Source organism: Cervus canadensis, chromosome 24 (genome assembly GCF_019320065.1).
Source record: "Cervus canadensis isolate Bull #8, Minnesota chromosome 24, ASM1932006v1, whole genome shotgun sequence".
Lineage (NCBI taxonomy): Eukaryota > Metazoa > Chordata > Mammalia > Artiodactyla > Cervidae > Cervus > Cervus canadensis.
In genome coordinates, this window is record NC_057409.1 from 53,500,533 (window position 1) to 53,527,243 (window position 26,711).

At 40.7% G+C, this 26,711-nt stretch overlaps 1 protein-coding gene across 4 annotated transcripts in view; it reads right to left on the minus strand.

Annotated features, from left to right (window-relative positions):
• MYO1B (myosin IB) overlaps positions 1-26,711 on the minus strand; it is a 188,857-nt gene that overhangs the window by 66,930 nt on the left and 95,216 nt on the right. For all 4 annotated transcript variants that reach the window (XM_043445020.1, XM_043445021.1, XM_043445022.1 and 1 more), the window contains 3 exons: positions 12,216-12,320; positions 8,269-8,315; positions 3,222-3,285 (listed from right to left, as the gene is read on the minus strand). In XM_043445020.1, the coding sequence (XP_043300955.1) occupies positions 3,222-3,285; positions 8,269-8,315; positions 12,216-12,320 (216 nt within the window). The remainder of the gene's footprint in view (positions 1-3,221; positions 3,286-8,268; positions 8,316-12,215; positions 12,321-26,711) is intronic.

Sequence of the window (26,711 nt, forward strand, 5' to 3'; positions counted from 1 at the left end):
AATGTTTGCCATTTTCTATTTTTGTAAAACCTCTCTCCTAATGACACTAACCTCAGAAACACATAGCTTTCAAATGAGTTGAAGACAAGTTTTACAGTACAAACTCTCTTAGAAAGATAGGTTAAGTTATTGGGCTTTCCGCCCCCACCCCGCCCCACTTCCTGGGTACACAATGGGCTCAAGAGATCCTATGACTTTTTCAAGGTAATAATTACAGCCAAAGCAACTTACACTTTTACTAGCTGGCTGCTAACAAAGCAAGCAATATAGACTTCCTACAAAACAGCAAATCTTATCTTCTTTTAACTAAGACCATGGTATCCAGTCCCATCACTTCATAGCAATTGGATGGGGAAACAGTGGAAACAGTGGCTGGCTTTATTTTGGGGGGCTCCAAAATCACTGCAGATGGTGACTGCAGCCATGAAATTAAAAGACGCTTACTCCTTGCAAGAAAAGCTATGACCAACCTAGACAGCATATTAAAAAGCAGAGACACTACTTTGGCAACAAAGGTTCAACTAGTCACGGCTATGGTTTTTCCAGTAGTCATGTATGGATATGAGAGTTGGACTATAAAGAAAGCTGAGAGGTGAAGAATTGATGCTTTTGAACTGTGGTGTTGGAGAAGACTCTTGAGAGTCCCTTGGACTGCAAGGAGATCCAACCAGTCCATCCTGAAGGAGATCAGTCCTGAATATTCATTGGAAGGGCTGATGTTGAAGCTGAAACTCCAACACTTTGGCCACCTGATGCAAAGAGCTGACTCACTTGAAAAGACCCTGGTGCTGGGAAAGACTGAAGGCAGGAGGAGAAGGGGATGACAGAGGATGAGATGGTTGGATGGCATCACCGACTCAACAGACATGAGTTTGGGTAAACTCCAGGAGTTGGTGATGGACAGGGAGGCCTGGCGTGCTGCAGTCCATGGGGTCACAAAGAGTTGGACACAACTGAGCGACTGAACCGAACTGAACAAAATGGCAAATCTTGTCTTCTTTTCTGGGTACAAGAAGCTAACTTTTGGCAGCTTGGTGAGAACAAGAGTGGGTTTACCCATGGCTTTATACCCCCTTAAGATAGCAGGCACCAGCTCCCTGTGGCCACCTATGAGTCAGTCCTCTGTCTATACTGGGTGAAATTTCCTGCTCTCACCACTAATGTTTCCCTCTCCTTTCCAAAGCAAAGGATACTCTAAAATACCAGGGTGTTCCCACTACCACAAACTTCAATATAATTTCATAGTGGGAACAAATGGTAACAGAGACCATCTGAAATACATTCATGATGATATATTAATTTTCATTGGAAATGAACTGAGTGTTTACTATTTATTCTCCATGGATACTGCAAGAACTAGGGACAGGAAGACATTTCTGTTTGAAATTTGAAACTTCAAAATGTAAAACCCAAGTGATTTTCTAATACTTGCAATCTAAGTCATCCTTAAATATTTTCCTAGAGTCCTCAAGAGTAACATAGGTTCAGTCATCTCAGAATGTTCTATAATAAAAAGAGTTCATTTATTCTTATTTTAAAAATAGTGTGCTATTCAATTAATAACTAGAGCTAATTTCTCTTATAAAATGCAAGTGCTATAAATGTGTTATAACTGTCTTTCAGAGTAAAAGGTAATCATTTCTTACAATTGAGGCTACCCTTTCCTGTACAGCTCACCAACTGGCATGCATCGTGAAGGAAGCCTGCCTAGGAAACCTGGCAGGGTTATAATCATTTGCTTTTGGTGGCATCATAAATGGTTTGCATGAGTACTTCTGCGTCCTTATTTGACATTTAAAATCATTTAACATAAGTAGCACCACCCTAGCCAATTTCACTTCAGATTAAATCTTCCTCTTCAAGAAGTTTCCCCAGTAACAATACATTTTTGCAAATATGGATAATCCCAATGGATGGTACACAAACTAAATTAAAAAATTAAGTTATTTAAAAACTATAAATGGTAGAAATGGGAAGAACCATGGAATTCATCCAAGTCAGTTCTATTGTTTGCAAGATGAAAAAACTCTAGCCCTAGAAGTTTACTCCATGAATTGTAGTTTTAAATGTTTTTAAATAATTCAGCTGCACGGTGTGCCCAAATTCTAAAAACACTCACTTTGGAATCAAATGGCATTCCTCTGGATCTAGAGTTTGTCAGGAAGATCTCAGGGGCCACCTGGGGGTCTAGGGATTCTGGCAACTCATATCTCCTTTAACCAGATCAGGCCTTGTTTTATCTGTTTCATATTTGGAGTAAAATTTCATTTGGAGAAAGAATGCCACTACTATAACAAAAAGCAGTGCTTCAGATATCTGAGCCAATTTGCTTTTTGTCTGGTATACGCTTAGATTGTTTTCATTCTAACAATCCCAATAGCATCTTAGGGCAGTGAAGAGCCAGGGGAAGGTGGAGAGGTGGAGTGGCTCAGCAGTCTGGCCCTCAAAACAACAAGAAGGTAGACAGGCTGTGGCTCCCGCTGCATGGGCACAAACCCTGAGTTGTCATCTTACACGTCCCAAACAAATCAGATGAAACAGACATGAGCAGAGACGTCAGCACAGTTCCAAAGCGTGGATGAAGGGGCCTCCCTGACAACAGGTACTGACCACTGTGTCCCCTGAGAAAACTCTGCACCTGGGGCTGTTGAGTAGACCTGGCCTGATTTTGTTCCTTTTTTTTTTTTACCTTTGACAGAGAATGTTTCACTACAATCACAAATCATGACTAAAGAAAACTAAATAAATCTGTTTCTACCTAACAGGTGTATCACATTTCAATTATCTAAATTCACTAAAGACAAAATGTCTTAAAACCTGAACAGGTTTTTCTCATTCTATCAGATAAATGTTATCCCCAAAAGTTATTAAAATCAATTATTATTTATGTTTTCTTTTAACCATAATTTTGTTAAAGAAAACAACTGTTGATGAACCTTTTTTATTACTGGATTGGCTATAGAATATAAAATACAGTTGGACTAATATCTATTTCTTTAGCAGACTTCTAAAAAGTTTCTCAAAGGCAAAGACTTTGATCTTTTAAAAAAGACTTGGAAATTAAATATTATAAAAAAATCTAAAATGCATAGGTTAAAAATCTAAATGTAAGAACAGGAAATGTATTCTTATAGCTGTTTCTTAAAGACCCAAGTATCTAAACTATTCTATTTATATATTAATATATATTTTACTATTCTGAACTTCTTTAAAATACTCACAGTTACTTATCACTCCTCCCAGTGGATCGCCTTTAAAGTCAAATTCAATATCCATATATTTGCCCTGCAAAAGAAAGAATTTGTGAGTTAAGTTCACCTCAAAATATTCAGTCTGTATCTTAAAACATAGTATAATCAGCCCTTTATACACTGGTTTAAATATAATTAAGAAGGACATAGTCTATGTAACCATGATGCAAAACAACAGGCCTCCATAAATAACTCATACTAAATACTCCATTAGCTCAAACTGAACATATCTCACTGCTAATTTAAGAATACATTTTCTCAACCATCATAAGACTTTTCCATTTCAGATATGTGCTTAAAAGCTCTTAATGGTGTGTATATTCAATCCAAAAATGAAAACCAGGAAAAAAAAGTATTCCTTGCATATGCTCTAGCTAGGAATACAAATTATTTCAGTTTTATAGGCAAAGTATGTTTTAGGCCATGACTAGACATTCAAACATATTGGATGGTGGGTAAAATGGAACACTTCAAGTTCTGTTTTTACATCTACTCAAATCAAATGCACAATTATGTGGTGTGACCACCTCAGAATCAACAGCTGATCATTATTACTCTTTTTGGCTTTTAATATAGATTATATAGCAATATATAACCCATTATATAGTATTACACTATATAGATGGAATCTCAAACACACAGGAATACACGTGGAGTCTTATACTATGATTTGTAGAGAAGAATCTTGAATCATCTGGTGAAAGAGTAACAAATATATCAGAATAACCCTGACGGCTGTTTTTTGTTTGGAAAAGCATGTGTTGATCTAATAAGTAGTCTGGTTTTGTTTCATGTTCTACCTTAGTCAGATCTATGGTTTATAAATAATTCTCCCAGAGAATTAATTCTATTTTTCCAAATAATGGTAAAGGAGCAGAAACACAATCACATGGCACACAATCAATGATGCAATTTGTGACTTTTTATTAGATCGTGAATGCTCCCCTGCCTTTTTCTTCATTGTCATGGGTCATCTGGCCTAAGTCTTCACTTACTCATTATAAAAATGTCTACCAAGCATCTCCTAGATACTAACGTAGACTCAAGGGAAAGCAAGGCATAGCTCCTGCCCTCAAGGAACTTACAGCCTTGGGGGAACTGGGACATAAACAGGACATAACCATGTGCAGGGCTGGATCCTACAGTGGGTCATGGTGCCGTACACAAAGAACAGGGGACGGGGGACGGTGTCGGAGATCTGCCCCGACTCAGAGATGAAGTGCCAGGGGAGGTCAGGCAGGCAGGAGCTCGGGGGTCAGCGAGGAGCAGGCTTAAGGACTGGCACCCATGAGGATGGCAAGGGAAGCCAGAACATCATGACACCAACATTTCCTCCTGGCACAAAAGTCTCGTCATTCAAGGTTCCTCAACAAGGATGCCGTGATCAGACTCGCCTCTTTCTAAGATCATTCTGGCTGTGTAGAATGGACTGCAAAGGATCTAACTGGCAGAGGTGATAGCATGTGGGGAGAAACGGTAGTTTGCAGCTGAAGTAGCAAAGGAGGAATCTGAACGGAGTTGAGAGCTACGAAGGGAGTCACGATGACAGGCTGCAGTGGGAAGTAGAAGGTCAAGAAGACTGGGGTCAAGAATTCCAAAGTCCAGGCTGAGATCCAGGCAACCAAGAGCAGTGCTCTGCAGGAGACATGGGGACCCCAGAGCCAAAGCGGCTGTCAAGGAGGGAGAAAGAGTAACTTCACAAGAGTCAGAGGTTGACCAGATGAGACAAGATGCCTTTGATGGCAGGTGCTCCCTGGGCACAGGAGGAGACAGAGCTTCTAGCAGGAGAGACAAGCGAGAGACAGGAGCATGTGTGAGCTGATATGGGGACTGCGAGGTGTCAAGGAGTGGGGCTGAGTGGGTCTGTGAGCCTGGAGGGCGATTTCTGTGAGGCAGGCATGAGACCATCAGCTGAGAATAAAGAACAGGAGGTTTGAAGTGAGTAAACCCCGTGGAGAAGGGAAATGGAAACTGACCAGGGCTCAACTCCAGGACAGCACTGAGAACCCAGCTGACGCCATGCTGATGGCGTCCCCAAGGCTCGGTTCTGATCCTGTCACCAGACCGCTCACAAACAACCAGGGGCTTCCCGCAGACTAAACAACCAAGTCTGAGCCCCCGACCCTGCTTCTCCAGGCCCTCCAGCTGGGGCCCAGACCCATCTTCCCAGTGCTCTGCTCCACGGCTCCATTCAGAACCTCTGGCCTGGCCATGAACTCTGGCAAATGCAGGTCCACACTGGCTTCTCCCTTCAGTTCCTCATGCTATAGTGCCAGCTCCTTGGGCTCACCACTCGAATTTGGCTTCTTTAAATCCTGTGGACCCACTCAGGACTGTCCCTGCCCCGGACTCCTCCAGCTTCTTGAGTCTTCCCTAACACTTCATCTGTACTTTTCATGGTAAACTTACTAGTTTCTGTGTTGTAATTATTTTCAGGCATGTCCATTTTCCTGACTAGCCTCTAAGCTTCTTCAAAATAGGTATCCATTCATCAACAAATAAATGTTTCCAGAGTCCACTGTGGCACCAGCTCACTCATGCTCCTGGGGCCACTTTAGTGAACAAGAGGCTGAGGAGCTCGCTTTCTCGGCTCCTACCCTCCAGGGCCAATGAGGATGGAAATGGGGAAAGAGCAGAGTTAACTCCAGAGCCGGATGAATGCCTTCAAAAATGAAAAAAGGGTGAAGTCACAGAGATGCCTACCAAAGGCATCATGGAAGTGACATCTGAGATAAGACCTACACAATACAAGATGCCAGTCATACACAGATCTGGGGACGGAGTGCATTGGCCAAAAGGACCAGCAACAGAAAGGCCTAAGGCCAGGAATCACTCGGACATGCCTGACAGTCACAAAGGGCTATGTGGCTGAGGCCTGAGGAGCCTGGTAAGGGTTGGCTGGGCAGCCTAGCTCGCCCTAGGAGGGCTGAGGGAGCCCAGGCTGTATTCCAGGTGCAAGGGGACCACAGAGGCTGTCACCGGCAGGGGATGGCAGTTTGCAAAGATCACTCAGGCTGCTAGTGGGGAAGGGACTGCAAGCTGCAAGATGACATGCAGGGAGACCTAAGCTTAACTACGTTTAAAAAAAAAAACCAGAGTTTTCAAACAAATGAATAAACTATGTGTGTATTTCTATTCTTACCAAATGAGAGGCATGGTGATGAGATCTTCCTGACCCTATAACACTCTCTCCCATGCTCTCCAGAGCCTTATTCACCTCGGGGTACACAGCAGATGCTCAACAAAATCCCCTTCCAAAGTTCTTCGATCAAGAAGTGATTTTCAAAGCCTTAAAGTAACCCCTCCAAGCAAAAAAACACTGAGTCTTAACAGAAGCTCAATATGTCAAATTAAAGTGAGTGCTGGGGTAGGGGTCACTATGAGATATATCATGGGAACACTGGTCCACACTGTCAGCTACAGTGAGATGAAGGGTCTACCAGATTTCTCAGCAAAGAGATCAAGAAATTTAATCCAGGACAATCAGTCAAGCATATCTGGAGGAAAGGTAATTTCCCTGGATTCATAAACCCCTGTTATATATACAGCAGTAATTTTAAACATATAAGAGTCCTACTATAGTATTATAATACAGACTTGAGTATATTACTGGTCAAAGTCACAGGCCACAAAGCAGAGAAATTACTAAAAACTGGGCATGAAATGATTTAGCTTCAATTAATCAAGTATTAATCTCATATCCTAATACCCGTGTTATGATAGGATTTCTCTGAAGTTATTCAACAAGCTAAATCACTTGCTGAGCCTTTTGCTAGATTTTCCAATATCTCTAAGTACTAATGACTCTTTAAGCAATATACTTTTCTGAATTTTTATGGTCTATAGACTAAATATATTTGCAAATTTTTAAAATGTATGTACATTTGCCAACAGCAAAAATAAAATCTCTAACCTATATAGAAGCTTGATCTTTGGAATTACTCCTATCCGCCCACACTTTGTGTCTAGTTCTATTTATGTAATGAGATTAGCCAAGTTACCACAACAGTAAAAGGCATGGCTCAAATCAGTTTTAACAACTTAAGGGGGTAATCCAATGGAAAAATTTCACTGCCTTGGAATTAGGAAACTTAGTCTTCCACTTTCCAAGCTATCAAAACTATCCCCACCTGAGGTCATTCTCGTGCCTTAAGCACGGGATAACTCTAACAAGAAAAAAGTAAAAGGGGACTAAAGGAAGCTAGGGGTGGGGGGTTGGGGAGGAGGTGTGGGGTGCAGGAAGAATGTCTGGCAGGGAGGCACAGAAGATCATCAATAATGGTCCCAAGCAATGTATATGAGAACACAGCTTTATCAAATTCATAGAACTAAACTATAGGAAAAAAGCCATCAATTTCAAAATGCAACCATCACACTCATCCTATTTCCCCCAGCTGTCTCCAGGCAGTGCGTGTGCCTAGAGGTGGGAGAGAAGGCAGCCCAGCTGGAGAGATCCCAGGGGCTGATGTGCAGGGTGCACGCTGGAGAGACATGGAGATGAGACTGGAAAGGATTCAGTCAGCTTCGGTCATCACTGTTCGGTATTCCTCTCATCCCCTACTGGTTGCCACACTAACTGATTTTTACCTCTACAAGGTTTTAGAATACATGTCCAACCTTTCTGGCCCCACTGAAGAAAGGGTAAGAGTTGTAAACAAACTTGATACCTAGTCTATCCTCCTTTCTACTTAATTTCTGAGTCTTAATTATGCTTTCTGAATATCAAAACTCAACACTAGTAAAGATTCTAAACAGCCCAATTTAAATTGCTCATAGAGTTTTCTGATAGATGATAAGAAAACATGGGGAAAAAAACAGCCTGTCACTCCAAGAAGAATTTGAAAGGAAAATTCCAGAAAGCATGAAAATAGTCCTTATAGAACTTTTAGCCTGTCTCAATACAGTGCTTCTTATTTTTTAAAATGTGGGTATTAAGAAATATTAAACATCTACTGGTTGTTTAAACACACATGAGCTAAATATTAGTGTTAACACTTATGCTTATACAAATACTTACAAATCTAGAGGAGTTGTCATTCCTTACAGTCTTGGCATTTCCAAATGCTGGTAGGAAAGAAACAGATGTGTGGTCAAGCGACAGAAAAATAATTTCAAGCCAAAAACTAAAATAAATACATGACAGCTATAAATTTCTAGAAATGCTACTAGCAGCAATGACATTTCTGTCCAGAAAATTTCCATAGAAACTAAACGCAAGTTTTAACAAGCTGCCAAAGCTCCCATGTCCTCTTATAAGTTCATAGAAAGAGTCATCCCTGTGATTCGTGGAACTTTTTTCCAAGTACTACTGTAAACAATCTTGTCTAATTCAACACCTTTTAACTGTTTTGATAGTAGTCAACTGAATGGCTAGCAAGCAGGGCTTCTGTGTTCTTCTTCCATTATAAACAACAAATAATGTTATTTTAACTAGTTAACATTACCAAAGGTTTTATGAAACTCAACTCATGAGGTTTCCAGGTGGAAAAAAGCATGAGAAACTGTAAACTGTTTAATTAACTTTGAAATAAAAGCTATTTAAATGTGATTAAATATATAACTCTGAAATACAGAAAGAGTAAGAAATTTGGAAACTAACGTCATTTCCAATAGACTAAAAATACCACATAGTTTCATTAGTTTATGTCCATCAGACCTAAGTTTGTTTTTCCAGAAAAACAAAACAAAAACAGCCCACAAGGCAAAATCAAGTCAGTCCCAAGCTTAGCTGCTTCAAGGAGCCAGAATCTTCCACAGGACGCCCTTTCCAATGAGAGCACAGAAGAACCACGGGGATTATACTGCCCCAGGCACAGAACACTCCGGTCTGACAAAGGTCTTTCAGTGTCAAAAGGTTAAGAGGACTGTTTCATCAAGCTTGTGCGTAAGATAGGAGCAGATTAATCTGGGCCTTGGTAACAGATGATTAAGTGGGATAAATGTAAATCACAGAAGCAGAGGGGATCACTGTTTGATGCTATGAAGCCCAAAAGCATACCTCACACTTTAATGTGTAAACCAACCGCCTGAGGATCTTGTTCAAGTGCACATTTCAGTTCACTGAATCCAGGGATGGGCATGAAATTCTGCTCTTCTACCAATACCCTCCCACCCTACCCTGAGGGATCCATGGGCCATACTGCAGCCAGTAGGGACTGCAAGGTGATATGCGATGGTGTGGCGAATAGAAATGACTCTTTAGATGAGAGGCCAGGCATCAAAACCCCAGAAGCCCTCACAGCTTCATTAAGTTAAAGAGGGAAGAAGATCAGAATTTATTATTCTGATGATTAACAATGATTAACAATGGCCAAAAGATGGTCCAAATTTTGAAAGCAATCCTCTGATCAAAATTTGGAAAGTTCACTGTGGATATTCAGTAACCAAACTTACTGTGTTTCATGTTAGCTGGTATTTTTATGTTTTTGATTGTTAAAAAAAAAATAGTTGGTTCCTGCCCAGTTAAGACAAAATTTACAAAGTCACACCAGGTAAGTTCTTTGATTCGGAGATTCCACTTGGAATGGGTATGGCTTCATGGTCCCTGACAACAAATTCTCTTTTTGATAGTAAATAAGCGGAGATGCTGTATTAAGTAAAGAAACCTGCACATGAAAAACACTCAAAAAAGGATGCTTGCTGAAGAGGTTCACGTCCTTATCCCACGTCCACCATCAGCTAAAGGGCTTTGATACATGTAACATTGCTAATGGTGAGTGCTGACCTAGTCATCCTGAACACCATAACTTTTCCGTGTTTTCATAGGCTAGATCTTTGTGGTGGGGGTGAACACGCAGGGATGCCAAATTAACTAATATGCACAGCCCCAAAGTCTAGCACAAGATGCTGACACATAAAGGAGAGTTTCTTGTGGCTTGAAGGTCAAGGGCAAGTGAAGGAATTGCTTCAAAAAACTTTATTCAGGGTGCCATTTGCAAGCCATAGACCATCTTTTCATCAAACAAATCTGAGTTGCATGTTACTAAACATAGCTCTGAACACTAAAGTCTTTTATTGTAAGCCTCAGAAGCAAAAACAAGTGTTCCATTATAGAACACTCGAGACACACTCGTCAATTGTTTTTTTAAGTTCATTGTGCTAAGTGTTCATTTACAGTAGCAACTCCAGTTAAAAAGTAAAGCATTCCCATAAAATATAATACATGCCTACAGTGGACATTTCTCCCATTTCCTGCACTGAGGCCTCGTTTCAAATACCATCAAATAAACAGTCAAATTCTAATCACAGATGCAAGCTATAGCATTCCACAGTGTTTCTGTTAGATCTCAGCATTCTTAAAATAAGCATCTACAGAAACATAACACATGTATAGCATCCTAACTTAAAAGCAAAAGACAATAAACAAAAAGGCAAATACTGGAATGAGGAGAAGATACAGTGCTTTCTGTCATAGTGTCTTTATTTGTTAAGGTACTGAAGGGAAAGACAGACCAGTAACAATATAACAATGATGTTTTGGCCTTTGTTTCTCATATGCAAAGTATTTCCATGAGTTTTATTTCACTGTCCGGGGGATAAAGATGTATACGGTGTAATACAGTGGATGGAGGGACTCGGCCTGCGTAACAGAGACAATGGGTAGGGGGCTCTGCTTCTCCATACTGGGTTGGGGCGGGGTGGGGGGTTCTTCCTCCAAAAGGAGCTCTGCTTTAATCCATGTTAAATCTTGACCTTCCATGACTCTGAACAAACGGCTGAACCAAACTACTCTTTGAGACCAGAACTTCTGACCAGGGGTCGTCTTGACCCCCACGACAGCTGGCCATGTCCAGAGACATTTTCAGTGGTCACAACTAGAGGTAGGGGTGTGATCGGCACCCAGGGGGCAGAGATCAGAGATGCTGCTAAACATCCTACAAGGCGCAGGACAGCCTTCCATATCAAAGACTTACCCAGTTCAAACTGTCCATGCCCTGGCTGAGAAACCTATTCTATCCTAACAACTGTGTCAAATGACAATACAGGTATGCTTACAGTATACACAACACAGTGGGCCTTCCATCAACAGAGACAGGCTTTGATTTACTCATTTCAACATAAGGATGGCTTATGCTGATGGTTTATGCCAACCTCCATGGCAGAAGAGGACTTATCTTTGGCTTGGTTTCCTGATGGTATTATGGACTAAATGTTTATGTCCTTCCCTCCCCACAACCTCACATGTTGGAAGCCCTAACCCCCAATGTAATGGTATCTGGAGATGGGCCTCTAGGAGGTAATCAGATGAGGTTATGAGCCAGCCCCCAACTACCCATCATCCCCCTCCTCCTCCCACATATACACACAAAGAAGAGGCCATGTGAGCACACAGCTGGATGGCAGCTGCTTACAAATCAAGAGGCTTCAGAAGAACACCTACCTTAGCAGCAGGTGATCTTAGACTTTAGAGCCCCCACAAGTGTGAGATGTTTAAGCCACCCAGTCTGTGGTACTTTGTTATGGCAGCCCAAGCTGACTGACCCAGATGGCCAAACAGAGAATAAAGTCAAGTTTAGGCTTTCTGTAACCCTCAGAAGCCGGTCCTTAAATGTTTCTCTGACATAGCCTTGGTTTCCCTGACAACAGAAATCACCAGCCATGGGTGTTATTCTGAATAAAATAGCACTGCCCTCACAGTATTCTTCTTCACTAAGTTTCTCCCAGCTGTCAAGTCAAATGCAAATATCAATTGATTATTATTAAGCAAAATTTAAGTAATTCAAACAAAAACTGAGAGGGGAAAAAAGTGGCTGCAAATAGGAGAGCTCCTTTAGTCAAGGAAAGTGTTCCCTCCTTCAAATTCATGCAGCCCCGAGTTCCTATGGCATGCTACCTTGCTCGGCAGGTCTGGGCCTGACTCCTCTTCCCTTCTGCCCTCCTAGGCTACCTCGAGGTGCCCGAAGTGCCCCGAAAACTGATTTACTGTTCAAGTCACACTGAACCAATAAACACCCAAAATCCTACCTTCCAGAACTGGGTTGGACTGTAAAAGCTGTTCTTTGACTTGATTAACTTCTGCTCCTTTTCCACAAACAGCTGCCACGTAGGACATAACAAGCTTGCTGGCCTCTGTGGATGAAAACAAGCCATATTAATAAATTAAGCAGATAAAATTTTTTTTTTTAATTTTGGGGTGAAGAGATCTAGGGGAGAATATGCACTAATAGTGTTCTCAAAAGCCTGCACTTCCTGGGAGCAAAGAATGTTTTGGAAACCTTTTAAAATATTCATGCTTTCTATTCAGATATATCACTGATTTAGATATAACAGGAACTGTGCTTAAAGGTTATCACTGGGTTGCTAAAAAACTGGCTGAGTAAACATAGCCAACAAGATCTCAGGACTATCTTCTTAAAACAACTGTTTCTTAAAAAACTAAAAATAGAGCTACCACATATAATCCAGCAATTCCATTCCTGGGCATATATCCAGAAAAAAATCATAATTTACACTAGTATGAATAAAACAGGTAAACAACAAGGACCTACTGGTATAGCACAGGGACCTATATTCAATATTTTATAATAACCTATATGAGAAAAAAATCTTTAAAAGAATTGTGTATATAAATATATACATATAACTAAATCACTTTGCTATATTCCTGAAACACATTGTAAATCAAGTATACCTCAATAAAAAACTAATTTTTAAAAAGCAATTTTTAAAATTAATTCTACATACAATTACTATATTATACACAGGTGATTCAAGTCAAGATGAACTTGATAACCTGGGTGTCTTTACCAAATGTATTTTTAAAGTTTAAAATAACTGCCTCTCTTCAAAAATACTTTCTAAATCAAACTGGCCTACTTACAGTCAGATTAATTACTCTTCAAATCAATTAAAAAACTAAGCAGCTAATCTTAAGGATTTGAATACAAGAAATACAGACCTTCCAGGGAAGCTTTTAGTTATTTTCATAGACCTCACTAGTAGAAAGTTCCCTGCTAAAAGACGGAGGCCACCAGAGGCACGCAAAGAACTCTTTGCTCAAACTGGTGCTTTTGTCTTGCATGAGGGCTCAGCTGTGTCCCACTCTTTGTAACCCCACAGACTGTAGCCCACCCAGGCTCCTCTGTCCATGGAATTCTCCAGGCAAGAATACCGGAGTGGGTTGCCATTTCCTCCTCTAGAGGATCTTCCCAATTCAGGGATCAAACCCACATCTGCATCTCCTACAATGGCAGGCAGATTCTTTCCCAATGAGCCACATGGGAAGCCCAGCTGAAACTGGTAAGGTGGGCCAAATCTGGTTTTATCCTTCCCCAATCAGTACATGTCTCTTCTCAGCATCTACTTCCAAAAAACCGATCCTTTTAATGTTGTTCCAAGGAATGGTAATAGACGTTAAGGGAAAATGAAGCCCAAAGTCAAACGAATTTGAGGCCACAGTGAGTTAGGTTAAGTAAAACAGGTTTCCTTATTACATGGCTGCTTAGAGGAGCATGTGCATTGTAGAAGTCTGGAAAAAGGTCAAGAACACACCATTTCCCAAACTTATTTGCTATCCAATCTTTCGAACTGCCCCAGTTCTAATATTCTATAATCAGGATGTAGTAAACACTCAACCAGTAAATGTCAGCAAAATAACACAAGGACCCACATTCGGGCAGTCAAGAAGAAAAAGCAATCTCCCCAAATATTACTTTCTTGCAAGTTCTTTGCTCTGGTGCCACTGTCGGAGGGCAGGAGAGCCTTCCATAGGTGTGAGCGGCAGGACCCCTACCTATGGGTGTAAGGGGGTCAATCTCAATGCTGCCCTTTCTTATGAGGACATCTACAGGTAACTTCCAGCCCATTTCCCACATCTATATGTGAAGAAATGAATGACTGGAATACGACCTTGGGTGCACTGCCCAACACGTGCTTCAGGGCCTACACACAAACCCAAAGCATCAGCTAGTAGCAGGAGCCACAGGGCGCCAGGAATCCATGCAGGTCCCACAGAGTCTTTGAGGGAGTACTAGCAGGAGGTGCTAGGAAGCAGTGCTGAGGACGCAGCCGATCTCACTGGAGCCCTTAGGACGGGGGTGGGGGGCAGGGTATTTCTTCAATGGCTGGAGTTAACGCTGCCTCCAATTTGCTTTCTGGGTAATGAGAACGAGTCCAGATAGGTTCTCTGGTGGTCTGTGATGGCCGATTTCTGCTGTCTCCTCTTAAAGACTGTAACTGAGAAATATCAGCCTTGCATTTCTGCAACACCCTCCTTCCAGAGGGCACTGCCCCTTAACACACCCTCCGTCGCGTCTAGTTCCTGAACCACACTTCCCCTTGTGCTCAGGGTGTAACTAGGTAAAGGCAAGCGAACCGCATGGACACGCTTTTGCTGCTCCGTCAGGGTGACCTGGCCTCAGTCACGGACAAAAGCTCCTATTATTACCTCTCACTTCACTTCTGGGTGCTACATTTATTTCCCTGTGCCCACCGGTCCACGCTGGAACTCTTCTTCTGTTACTTTGAAATACTTTGTTTCTAGGACCCCTGGCTTTCAAAGTCAGGTGAGACAGCCCTCCCAGCAAACTCCTGACATCTTGTGCTATCTGGTCTCCCAACTGTGGGCCAAGTCTCCTGAATCGCCCACGCATTCCAACCCTATGGTGTGGCCTCTGAAACCACTCACCTCCAGGCTTGCTTTCTCATCATCCTGCATTCTCAGCAACATTCTTTGCTCCCCATCCCCACCTACACTCTCACATGTATTATCTATACTCTTCCTGACTTGAATTTCCAGCCCTTCTACTCACTATACTACTAGAAGAATGGAAGCATTTACAGGCAAAAGAACTGCTCCAGCTAGTGGTAAACACACACACATACACACATGTATATACATAAATATTTCAGATGGAAAGGTAGGTTTTCTTTTAGGTAAACTAACAAGAAATATTAAAAGTCCAGGCCAGGCTATTTTGCTTACTTCAGTGACTATGAATCTCACTGCAGCCAAACCTCAAACCTCAGATACACGGCTACACCCAGTTCTCTGGAAATCCTGTTCAAGTCCATGATGGACACCAGGGACAAACTGCTGTGTGTGTGTGCGTGCATGCATGTGTGTGTGCAGATGTGTATGGGAACAGAGGGAGGAAGGGAGGTCAACCAAGAATGAGAACTCTTTGGTAGCTCAGAGGATTAATTTGACCTCCCAGAGACCTTTTAATGGCCTGAACGAAATAGTATCAAATTCTCTCGGGGTCAAATCTATTTTAAAATGGCACCAGTAGCAGATTTTTTGGGATTTGGATTGGACTGACATCATATGGCTGTTAAAACTGTAGGTAAACCCACAATATCTACTGAGGTATCAAGATGAGGTTAACTTAAATTGAAATTAGGAATCAGTTTTATTAATTTTAAAATCTATTTAAGTAATTCAACTATAATTTTTTAATATACTTCAAAGATCCTTCTAAGTTGTTTACAAGTTTTTATGTTCAGATTCTTAGCTATCTAAAGGAGACAACTCTTATTTTTTTTTTCCTGACATAATACTTGATCTTTAACTCTAGTTCACAAAAAATAGTCGACTACTTTAGAGAAAATAAGTAAACCTGTAAGGACAAGTTGCAAGGTTCAAGGTAGTTTAGAGGACTGTTTTCATTATATTTCACCATGCTGGAAACAAGAAATAATAGTTATCTCATGAGACTTTCTGCTTCATTTTCTTTGGCTCTTCTGTGCTAAAGTTCAAATAAATTTGGATCTTTATTTAAATGTTTAGATATTTATCTAAATCAAAACTTTATATAATCACCTCTACCAATGAAAAATATTACATTTCTGAGAAGAATCAAGAATTAGATTATCATCCTCCTCCATACTACAAAGCCCAATTTTTGAATCATGTTCACTTCCACAGGAACCCACTAAGCATGACCTTGGCAACCACAACATAAGAGCAAGCCTTTTCCAAGACAATACTTTTGAGTAAAATGAATGCATTAATCCACTAATCACACTCTCAGTGACAATGTCTTGCATGTTTGCTGTAAAAATATAAAAGGGTTCTATTTAGGGCAAAAAAAAAAAAAGGTATTCTTAATGTGTACTCATAGCTCTGAAAAGCACTGCTGATCTAGATATAAGAGCACTGACATTTAAAATTGGGAAAACATAACAGCATTGCGTACAACTGATTCTAGTTCATCATGTTCTCTAACTCACAGATACTTTACATGTGTAGATTTATGTACACATACACATTTGAATGTAACTTAAATTTTAAAATGCATTGAGTCAGAGAAATAAAATATGAAGTCTTTGATGTCAAAATATCTTCTCACCAGAGAACAGCAGAACATCAAAGGCTATCCAGACACTGCACACTAATGGACAAATGGCCTATAACAAAACATTTCCAGATCAAAATATCTAGATCAGAATTCATTTCTACAAAGAATAGAAAGGGGTTATAGGAGACAGCTTATGATTCTAGAAATTCTTACTTGTTAAGGTAATAATGATGACTAATTCAACACTGTATACTCTGATACCTTGCACTGTGTTGTGAATAATATCTATTGTACGTCATTGTAGAATTACATAATACGTAATCATGTTGTTCAGTCACTAAGTCATGTCCAACTCGTTTGCAACCCCATGGACTGTTGCCTGCCAGGCTCGTCTGTCCACAGGATTTCTCAGGCAAATCCTATGGGTTTGAGAGTGGGTGGCCATTTCCTCCCCCAGAGGCTCTTTCCGACCCAGGGATCACACGCGTGTCTCCTGCGGCTGCTGTAACAGCAGGCAGATTCTACACCACTGAGCCACCTGGGAAGCCCACTATGTCATCATATAAATTCATGTATAATGATATTTTTATGTAAGAAAACATTGCAAAATAGCAATAGGTGCTTGAGAAACAGAAAACTGTGAGATTTGCAACCACAAGGACAAAAGGATGGGAATCTCATTATAGTATTAGTCATTCAGTCATGTCCAACTCTTTGCGACTCCATGTACTATAGCCTATGAGGCTCCTCTGTCCATGGGATTCTTCAGGCAAGAATACCGGCGGTGCTGGTGGTTTAGTTGCTAAGTCGTGTCCGACTCTTGTGACCCCATGGACTGTAGACTGCAAGGCTCCTCTGTCCATGGGATTCTCCAGGCAAGAATACTGGAGTGGGTGGCCATTTCCTTCTGCAGAGGATCTTCCCGACCCAGGAATCGAACCTGGGTCTCCTGAATTGCAGGTAGATTCTTTTACCAACTGATCTACAATCCAATCCCAAAGAAAGGCAATGCCAAAGAATGTTCAAACTACCGTACAATTGCACTCATCTGACACGCTAATAAAGTAATGCTCAAAATTCTCCAAGCCAGGCTTCAGGAATATGTGAACCGTGAACTTCCAGACATTCGCTGGTTTTAGAAAAGGTAGAAGAACCAGAAATCAAATTTCTGAACCGGATCATCGAAAAAGCAAGAGAGTTCCAGAAAAACATCTATTCCTGCTTTATTGACTATGCCAAAGCCTTTGACTGTGTGGATCACAATAAACTGTGGAAAATTCTGAAAGACATGAGAATAGCAGACCCCCTGACCTGCCTCTTGAGAAACCTGTATGCAGGTCAGGAAGCAACAGTTAGAAATGGACATAGAACAACAGACTGGTTCTAAATAGGAAAAGGAGTACATCAAGGCTGTATATTGTCACCCTGCTTATTTAACTTAAGTGCAGAGTACATCATGAGAAATGCCAGGCTGGATGAAGCATAAGCTGGAATCAAGATTGCCAGAAGTATCAGTAACCTCAGATATGCAGATGACACCACCCTTATGGCAGAAAGTGAAGAAGAACTAAAGAGCCTCTTGATGAAAGTGAAAGAGGAGAGTGAAAAGGTTGACTTAAAGCTCAACATTCAGAAAACTAAGATCATGGCATCCAGTCCCCATCACTTCATAGCAAATAGATGGGGAAACAGTGGAAACAGTGGCTGACTTTATTTTGGGGGGCTCCCAAAATCACTGCAGATGGTGACTGCAGTCATGAAATTAAAAGACGCTTACTCCTTGGAAGGAAAGTTATGACCAACCTAGACAGCATATTAAAAAGCAGAGACATTTGCTTTGTTAACAAAGATCCGTCTAGTCAAGGCTGTGGTTTTTTCAGTAGTCATGTATGGACGTGAGAGTTGGACTATAAAGAAAGTAGAGCACCGAAGAATTGATGCTTTTGAACTGTGGTGTTGGAGAAGACTCTTGAGAGTCCCTTGGACTGCAAGGAGATCCCACCAGTCCATCCTAAAGAAGATCAGTCCTAGGTGTTCATTGGAAGGACTGATGCTGAAGCTGAAACTCCAATACTTTGGCCACCTGATGTGAAGAGCGGACTCATTTGAAAAGACCCTGACGCTAGGAAAGATTGAGGGCAGGAGGAGAAGGAGACGACAGAGGATGAGGTGGTTGGATGGCATCACCGACTCAATGGACATGGGTTCGGGTGGACTCTGGGAGTTGGTGATGGACATGGAGGCCTGGCGTGCTGTGGTTCAAGGGTCAGAAAGAGTCGGACACAACTGAGTAACTGAACTGAACTGAACTACAAGGGAAGACCCATACATGTAATGGAGCAGGCTTCGCATGGATTCAATCAGTGTCAGGGAAGAAAGGTATGAACATAAGCAAGGCTTATTCTAAGGATCTTTTTTTTCAGAACTAATAAATTTATCCAGGAGTTAACAAGTACCCATGCATGCATTAACAGATATCTAGGTTGGCCAAAAAATTCATTTGGTTTTTTTCCCGTAACATCTTAAGGAATCCAATGTAAGTATTATCGTATGTCACATACACATCATATAAACCATGTTACACATGTCACATAGCATAGAGATAGCCATACACTTATACACCCAATACTGATATATTTATCTACTTACACACCTCTCTATTTCCTTGGTTAAAGCACCCAAGGTTTTCTAGGGACTGAACTTACACATGTCTGGTGGTTCAGCCAACTAAAGAGTATGACTGCCTAAATCAAGCAAGCCATGTTTGTATACAATGAAACAAGGACTCTGAAACATAGAAGAACACCCTTTTTAGTAGCCCTGGGTCTGCAGTGCTACAAAATAACCCAGCTGCAGCACATCCAAACTGACCAGACAGGCAGCTGTGAACTGCCCCAATTAAAATCAAGGGTCTTGCAATGAGAAATACTGCCTCTGCTTCGAGAGGAATCATGACTGGAAACGCTTTTATTGAAACACAATTAAAAAGAAGTTGCTTTGCCTCTGAAAGTTGGCCACAAAATCTCTGATAATTCATGTAAAACACGTGAGTCATGAAAGACCTCGCTCACATGAGGAAGAACGAAAATGAAGCTCACAGCATTTTGGCCTTGAGCTGGCTTAGCTCTTCTGCATCCATGTGGAGATATTCAGCATTGTAAAACGCTCATGGATGTTTAGGCTGCAAAAAGTCAGTCACATCTCTGTTGCTGACCAAGTCAAAAAACTGTCACAGATATAAAGCAGTGCAAGGTCATTCGGGGTTCAGAACCAAGGGTCTTAACGAGCAGGGCAGGCTTCACAACTCTTGTAGAAGATGGCTGCAGAGTTCCTAGAAACTGATGGAACTGTAAAATTAGAAGCCAAATAATTTATAAAGCTTTCTTATGTCAGGATAATCTTCTCAGGCCCACAGTTTACTCTGATGTCCTTGCAAAGATGCAGTTATGATGGTTCCCTCATGTTCTGCCTCCCTGCCCCCATCAGTGCTTGAATGGCTCTCCACAAGCTATTTGTATTCATGACGGTGAATTGTGAGTTCACTGCCTAGAAATAGTTGGGCACTTTTATGAGGTATGATGAATTTTTTATTTAGCACAGCAGTAATGAATTAAATAGGACCCCAAAGGATTCAAAGAGTTTACACCTCTCCCTGAGAGCTCTCACTATACGACCCTGCAGTGTACGAGTGTCTCCAATGTTTAAGACCAATAACATCATCATCTGCCAAGAGAGGTTTACAACCTCATTAAGTTAATTACTTCTTATAAAATGAGCCCTCTGATACATGGTGGTTCTGTATATGCTATTAAGTAAAAACTCTCACTGAAAAGAGACACTGTGTAAGTACAAAGCACATTCCAGGCCCTCAATAAATGTTAGCTCTCTTCTTCTTTCATTCATTAGCTGATACAAAAATGCTAATAACTACATGTACTCAAAAAATTTTGGTGAATAAGATAACGTGACATTCAAAAAATGGCATGGCATTCCTCTTCCCCACAAAACTGAGATTAAACCCCCTCTAGAAAAGCCTCAGACACTGTGCTACAATCCCTGTATTATTTTCCATCATTTCACTTTCCTGTAAGTAATCTCCATGAAACAGAGACGTTAAACAACACAGTCTCTTTACTCAAAACTATAACCTAATGACAATCAAAACCTTAATGCAATTTGAAACAATTTCTGTGTCAGTACTTTCAAAAGGAAATAAAAGTAGATAAAGATGGGAATAAGTAAGTAAAACACTAACTGTCTCTATGGAGATGGAGAGGCAGGAGATGCTTTTGGAATCTATAAATGAAAGGAAGGGCTAAGCAGTCACCAAAGAGTACAGCTGAGTGGATCTTTACAAACAGAGCTCTTAGGAATAGTGCCCACCACCCAGCACCAGGAGTTCAGTGTGATGGGTAAGTGAAGACTCACGAGACCAAGGAAGCCCAGTAGCTCAAAAACAACCCAAATGTTCCAAGTGACTTTTGGATAGCGCTACTCAAAGTATGGTTCAAGGACCAGAACTACTCAAAAGCTGATCGGTCCATGAACAGCTATTGGTCTGTCTACACATGAGAAGAGACTTTGAGATAAGTTTTTGTAGCAATCTGGTACTTTGTCTGTTGAAACTAAAACCGTAAGTTGGGAACTTTTCCATGTCTTCTTTGATTTCTCCTAGTATTGATCAGCAACAGTCTGGGCGAGTGAAGAAGCTGGTCCTTCCCAGTGGAAGGTTTGACAATATGACTAAAGGTGGTACCCTCCTCCAACCTCCCGCGGGAAGAAGCACCTGTAAACAAAGCTTCCCACCAGAGGAGGCGGCAATGACCCTGTGAAGCAGTTGTCCATTCTTCAGCTTATGAGAGGCTAAGGGGGTGCCAGAAGGACTAAATCCAGGGAAGACGATAGGATTTCAAGCAGTCAATGGGACACTAAAACCAAGAGGACAAGTTATCAAGTAGAAAAATATCAAGAGAAGAGAAAAACATAGAAAAGAAGAATGAACTCAATGTGCCACTAGATTTCCACTAGAGGAATAAGGTGTTTCTGCTTTGCACAGAAAGAATGAATGCCCACCACATGAAACATTAAAAGCAACCTCTACTCCGTCTCTCAATAAGGAAGGGACACAAGCCCAACCAGGAAACAGAATTCTGCACCAGGAGGAAGCAGGTGGTTTACGACTCTCTGAGAAGGAGGAGGCCATATACTAACATGGCTCATGAGGGGACATATGTTCCAGAGGAGATGAAGAACTGGCCCACGCCAATCAAATCAGGGACCACAACCCACTTCTGATGACTCACTTGGGAACAAACTGAAATAATCAGATACTCAAAAAATTATAAAAACATGATGAAGAATGAGTAAAAATCTAAAAGAAAATTAATAGACTTAGGAATATTTTCATCTCTTCCTCCTTCATGCCTTAAAAAAGTAAACAAGTGTGAAATGAATAGGCTGGTAGATACCATCAAAAGGACTGGGGTGGGGATAGGTGACATGAGACATCACCAACACAAATGACTCTGTCAAAGGATGCAAGGATGCAGTTTTTAACTGGCCTTACCACCACTTTCACTGGTCAACCTGGAAACAAACAAGAAGTGGTACTGCTTTTAAGAATTAAATTCTGTTTCACAAGAAAGAATGGTTAGTGGCAGTGAAAGAGCAAAAACTTTCTCCCAAGATGTCAATATCCTCCTAAAGTTCTTACTGGAAAGAGGGAATCCTAAATAGTGAAAGATTTCACAAATTTCTGAGTGAAAAGAGCTAAGAGTCCATACCCAGAGTTCAAACAAATGATCTAAAAGGGGGTGGGAAACTCAATATAATGACTGTTTACAATATATACTGACAACACACAGCGAAAAGCGAACCCTTTAACGAATAGTAACATGAGCTGCCACTGGGGTGGGGGAAACATGAGGGGAAGGTACAGAAGCAGGTAGGGGCTAGGTCAAGCAGAATCTTCTGGGTCAGGCTTATATTTTAGCGCAACAGAAACCATTTCATGCAATGAAACTTTGTATTAAAAAAATACCTTGAGGCAACAAAAATGGAAAAATAATACACCAAAACTGATGAGATGCAGCAAAAGTAGCTCCAAGAGGAAATTTTATAGCTATAAATGCATACATCAAGAATAAAGAAATATCTCAAATAAACAACCTAATATTACACCTCAAAAAAGCAGAAAAGTAAGAACTAAGCCTAACCTTAGCAGAAGATACAGTTTTTTAAGGAAACAATAAAGATTAGAGCGTAAGTAAATGAAATAGAGAACAGGAAAGGAACAGAAAATTGAGTTGGTTCTTCAAAAAAAAATAAACCAAATTGGCAAACCTTTATGTAGACTAACCAAGGAAAAAAAGAGAGTTCAAGTAAATAAAATTATAAATGAAAGAGGTATCAACAGATACCACAAAAATAAAGGATCATGAGAGACTACTCCGGACAGTCATATGCCAACAAATTAGACAACCTAGAAGAAATGGATAAGTCTCTAGAATCATGACTAGAAAATCTGAAGAGACCAATTACCATTAGGGAGAGTGATCAAAAACCCCAAAATAAAAACACCAGAACTGTTTCAAACTCGTGTAAAACAAAGAAGAGGAAACACTTCCAAACTCATTTTAACAGGCCAACATTACCCTGATACCAAAGCCAGACAAGGACACTACAAGAAAAGAAAACTACAGGTCAATATCCTTGATGAATATAAATGTCAAATTTTCAGTAAAATACTAGCAAACTGAATTCAACAGGTTCATACACAATGATCAAGTGGGCTTTGTCCTTGGAACACAAGGATGATCCAACATGCAAATCAATAAACATAATACATCACAGTTGATACATGTATCACATCTGAATAGAATAAAAGGTTAAGATCATATGATCATCTCAACAGATCCGGAAAAAGCATGTGACATGCAGGAGAATGAAACTGACAAAACTTAATTACCACTCACAAAAATTAACTCAAACTGGAATTGAAAACTTAAGTGCAAGACCTGAAACTGTGAAACTTCTAAAAGGAAACAAAGAAGAAAACTCTTACTAAACACTGGTCTTGGCAATGATTTTTTGGATATGACACGCAAAGCACAAACAACATGAGCAAAAATACACAAATGGGATTACATCAGACTGAAAAGTTTCTGCACAGCAAAAGAAATGATTAACAAAATGGAAGGCAACCCACTAAACAGGAGAAAATATCTGTCAATAGTACGACCAGTGAGGGGTTAACATCCAAAATACATAAACGGTTCATACAACTCACTCCCTCAAAAACCCAAATAATCTGATTAAAAAGTGAGCAGAAGACCTGAATAGGCATTTTTCCAAAGAAGACATACAGAGGGTCAACAGGCATATGAAAAGATGCTCAACACCATGAATCACCAGAGAAATTCAAATCAAAACCACAATGAGGTATCACCTCACACCTATCAGAATGGCTAATATATATATATATATATATATATATATAAAACAAACACACACACACAAAACATAAGTGCTGGGGAGGATGTGGAGAAAACGGAATCCTTGTGCCACTATTGGTGGGAATGTAAATTGGTACAACCACTATGGAAAACAGCATGGAGGTTCCTAAAACATTTAAAAAAACAGAACTACCATATGATTCAGCAAAACCACTTCTGGGTATATATCCAAAGTAAATGAAATTACTAGGTTGAAGAGATATCTGCACTCCCATGTTCCTTGAAGCGTTATTTACAATAGTCAAGACATGGAAACAAAGTAAGTGTCTGTCTATGGATGAATGAATAAAGAAAATGTGTTGTATATATACAATTGAATATTGTTCAGCTAAAAAACAAGGAAGGAAATCTTGCCCCTTGTGACAACATGGATGAACTGTGAAGGCATTATACTCACTGAAGTCAGACAGAGAAAGACAAATACTGTGTGATCTTGCTTATACATGGAATCTCATAGAATCAAAGAGTAGATTGCTGGTTTGGGGGAGAAGGGGAAAATGAAGACATGTGGTCAAAAGGTACACAATTTCAGTTATGAGAGGAAGTGCTACGAATCTAATGTACAGTATAGGGTCTAGAGTTAACACTGTATTGTATTCTTACAAGTTGCTAAGAGAGTAGATCTTAAAAGTTCTCACCACATAGACACAAAAGAAGGTAACTCAAAAAAAAAAAAAATTAAACAGGCCAAGGCTTTGCTCCAGTTTTCGGTTTTACAGATCATTCTGGTGTCATTCTGCAGGCTAGCATAAGGGGGAAAGAGACCTGTTAGATATTGCTACAAACAGTCCTCAAAGGAAAAAAGGATCAGTGGCTTGCTCTAACTAGAGTCTCCAGGTGGACACAAAGAAAAGGAAGAAAGAGCTTGGCATGAGATATATTTTAGAGGTAGGGCTAATAGAAAATGGAATTCATGTGGAAGATACAGGAAAAGAAAATATCAAGGGTGACTCTTACATCTCTAGCTTGAGAAACTAGGTTGACAGGTGGTCCCATTTATTGAGATCAGGAAGTTTGGGTAGGAGGGTAAAATCAAGAGTTCAGTCTGGGGCATGCTTAGTCTGAGATGTCTCTTAGAGACTCACTTAGACATGACAAGCAGGTACTGGATGTGTAAGCTGGAAGACCAGGCAAGGGGAACTGACTGGAGTACACAGTTTAGGAGGCAAGTACATAATCTGAGACTCACTGTGACTCACTTTTAATTGATAATATAGATGACTTCAAATAATTAAGCAATTGTCCTCCAGAAGAGCAAGTAGACTTATTTGGTAAGGTTCCAGACTACTGAGTAAAGAGGAATACATAGAGGAAGAATTCATCTCTGGGTAAGGAAGAACTTTGTTAGCTAAACCTCTGTGACAAAGTCCACAGGCCACCGCACAGAATGGTGAGCCTTCTATCAGATTCTGCTGTCCCTGGGAGGACCCTACAATAGATGGTCTATATGAGACTACGCTCTCTGTTACCTTAGATTCTCACATGCTGGACTTTCCCCCTCCATTTCTGTCCACCCAGAGCCTAGAACCTGCACAGCCAAAGGAAATGAGTGCACTGTGTGTTCAAAGGCTCCAGGAAGGGAGCCGGACACACTGATCTAATCGTTCTTTCTTCAGCTCCTCTAGGGAATAGGGAAGAGGCACTCCTCATGAAAGTGGAGTAGAAATAGATACTTCAGGGCAGGTCAGGGGAAACAGAAATAGATATTTCAAGGCACAGATCTAACTAAGGGCTGATGAACAGGATGGATGCAGTCAGATGACTGAAACATCCACAGGGGATTTTCTTCTTTTGATCATCAGGAAATCAAAGTTATTAATCTGATAGCTAATTAGCCAAGCAAAGTAGAAACATTTAAATCCCACTCTGGCAAACAAGTAAAAATTACTAATTAAAAGAGTCTTATCTATAAAACAAGAACATCTTAGAGATGAAACAGTTATGAAAATATCATCCTCCTCTTTCATGGACTCATCAGTTCAATCAAAAACCCACTGACAAAAGCAGTCCTAACCTGTCCAAGTTTGACTCAGACAGCACAGCTCTTCTGAACCTTTTCCAGGTAGCTGGGCACCACCTGTAAAAGCACATTCTCACTCAAAACCATCAATCACACAAATAGTTTTTATTAAAAGCACGAGAAACAAAGCATAATCCCTCCATTTGAGGGGTTGTTTTATGGGTAGGTTGCCAGCCTGTCTAAAAATATATACAGAAATCTAAATTCTTCAGGCTTCAGAGGAAGACTTCTCTTTTTTCAAACAGTTTTTTAATATTTACTATTATAATTTTTTATTTGGCTGCACTGTGTCTTAGTTGCGCCATACGGGATCTTTAGTTATGGCATGTGGGATCAAGTTCCCTGACCAGGGAGCAAACCTGGGCCTCCTGCATTGGAAGCTTAGAGTCTTAGCCACTGGGGCACCAGGGAAGACCCAGAGGAAGCCTTCTCTGGAGTGAAATCCAGCATTTCTTGGGGCCTTCCCTCACATTTAAGCAGAGGTAGGCTTCTGGTTGTGGTCTCCCTAAACTCAAATAATTATTCCTTAGGGAAGAGATAAGACTTTACAGCTTTTGGTGTCTTGGAGGAAAGCTCAAAGACCCTGAAGTACTCAGGAACTGTACTAGAGTTCTAGAAGCCAGGAATTGACTCTCGCATTGGCTGGAACCCCTTTTGATAGGTGCCCGTTCCTTCACGTGAGAGATGA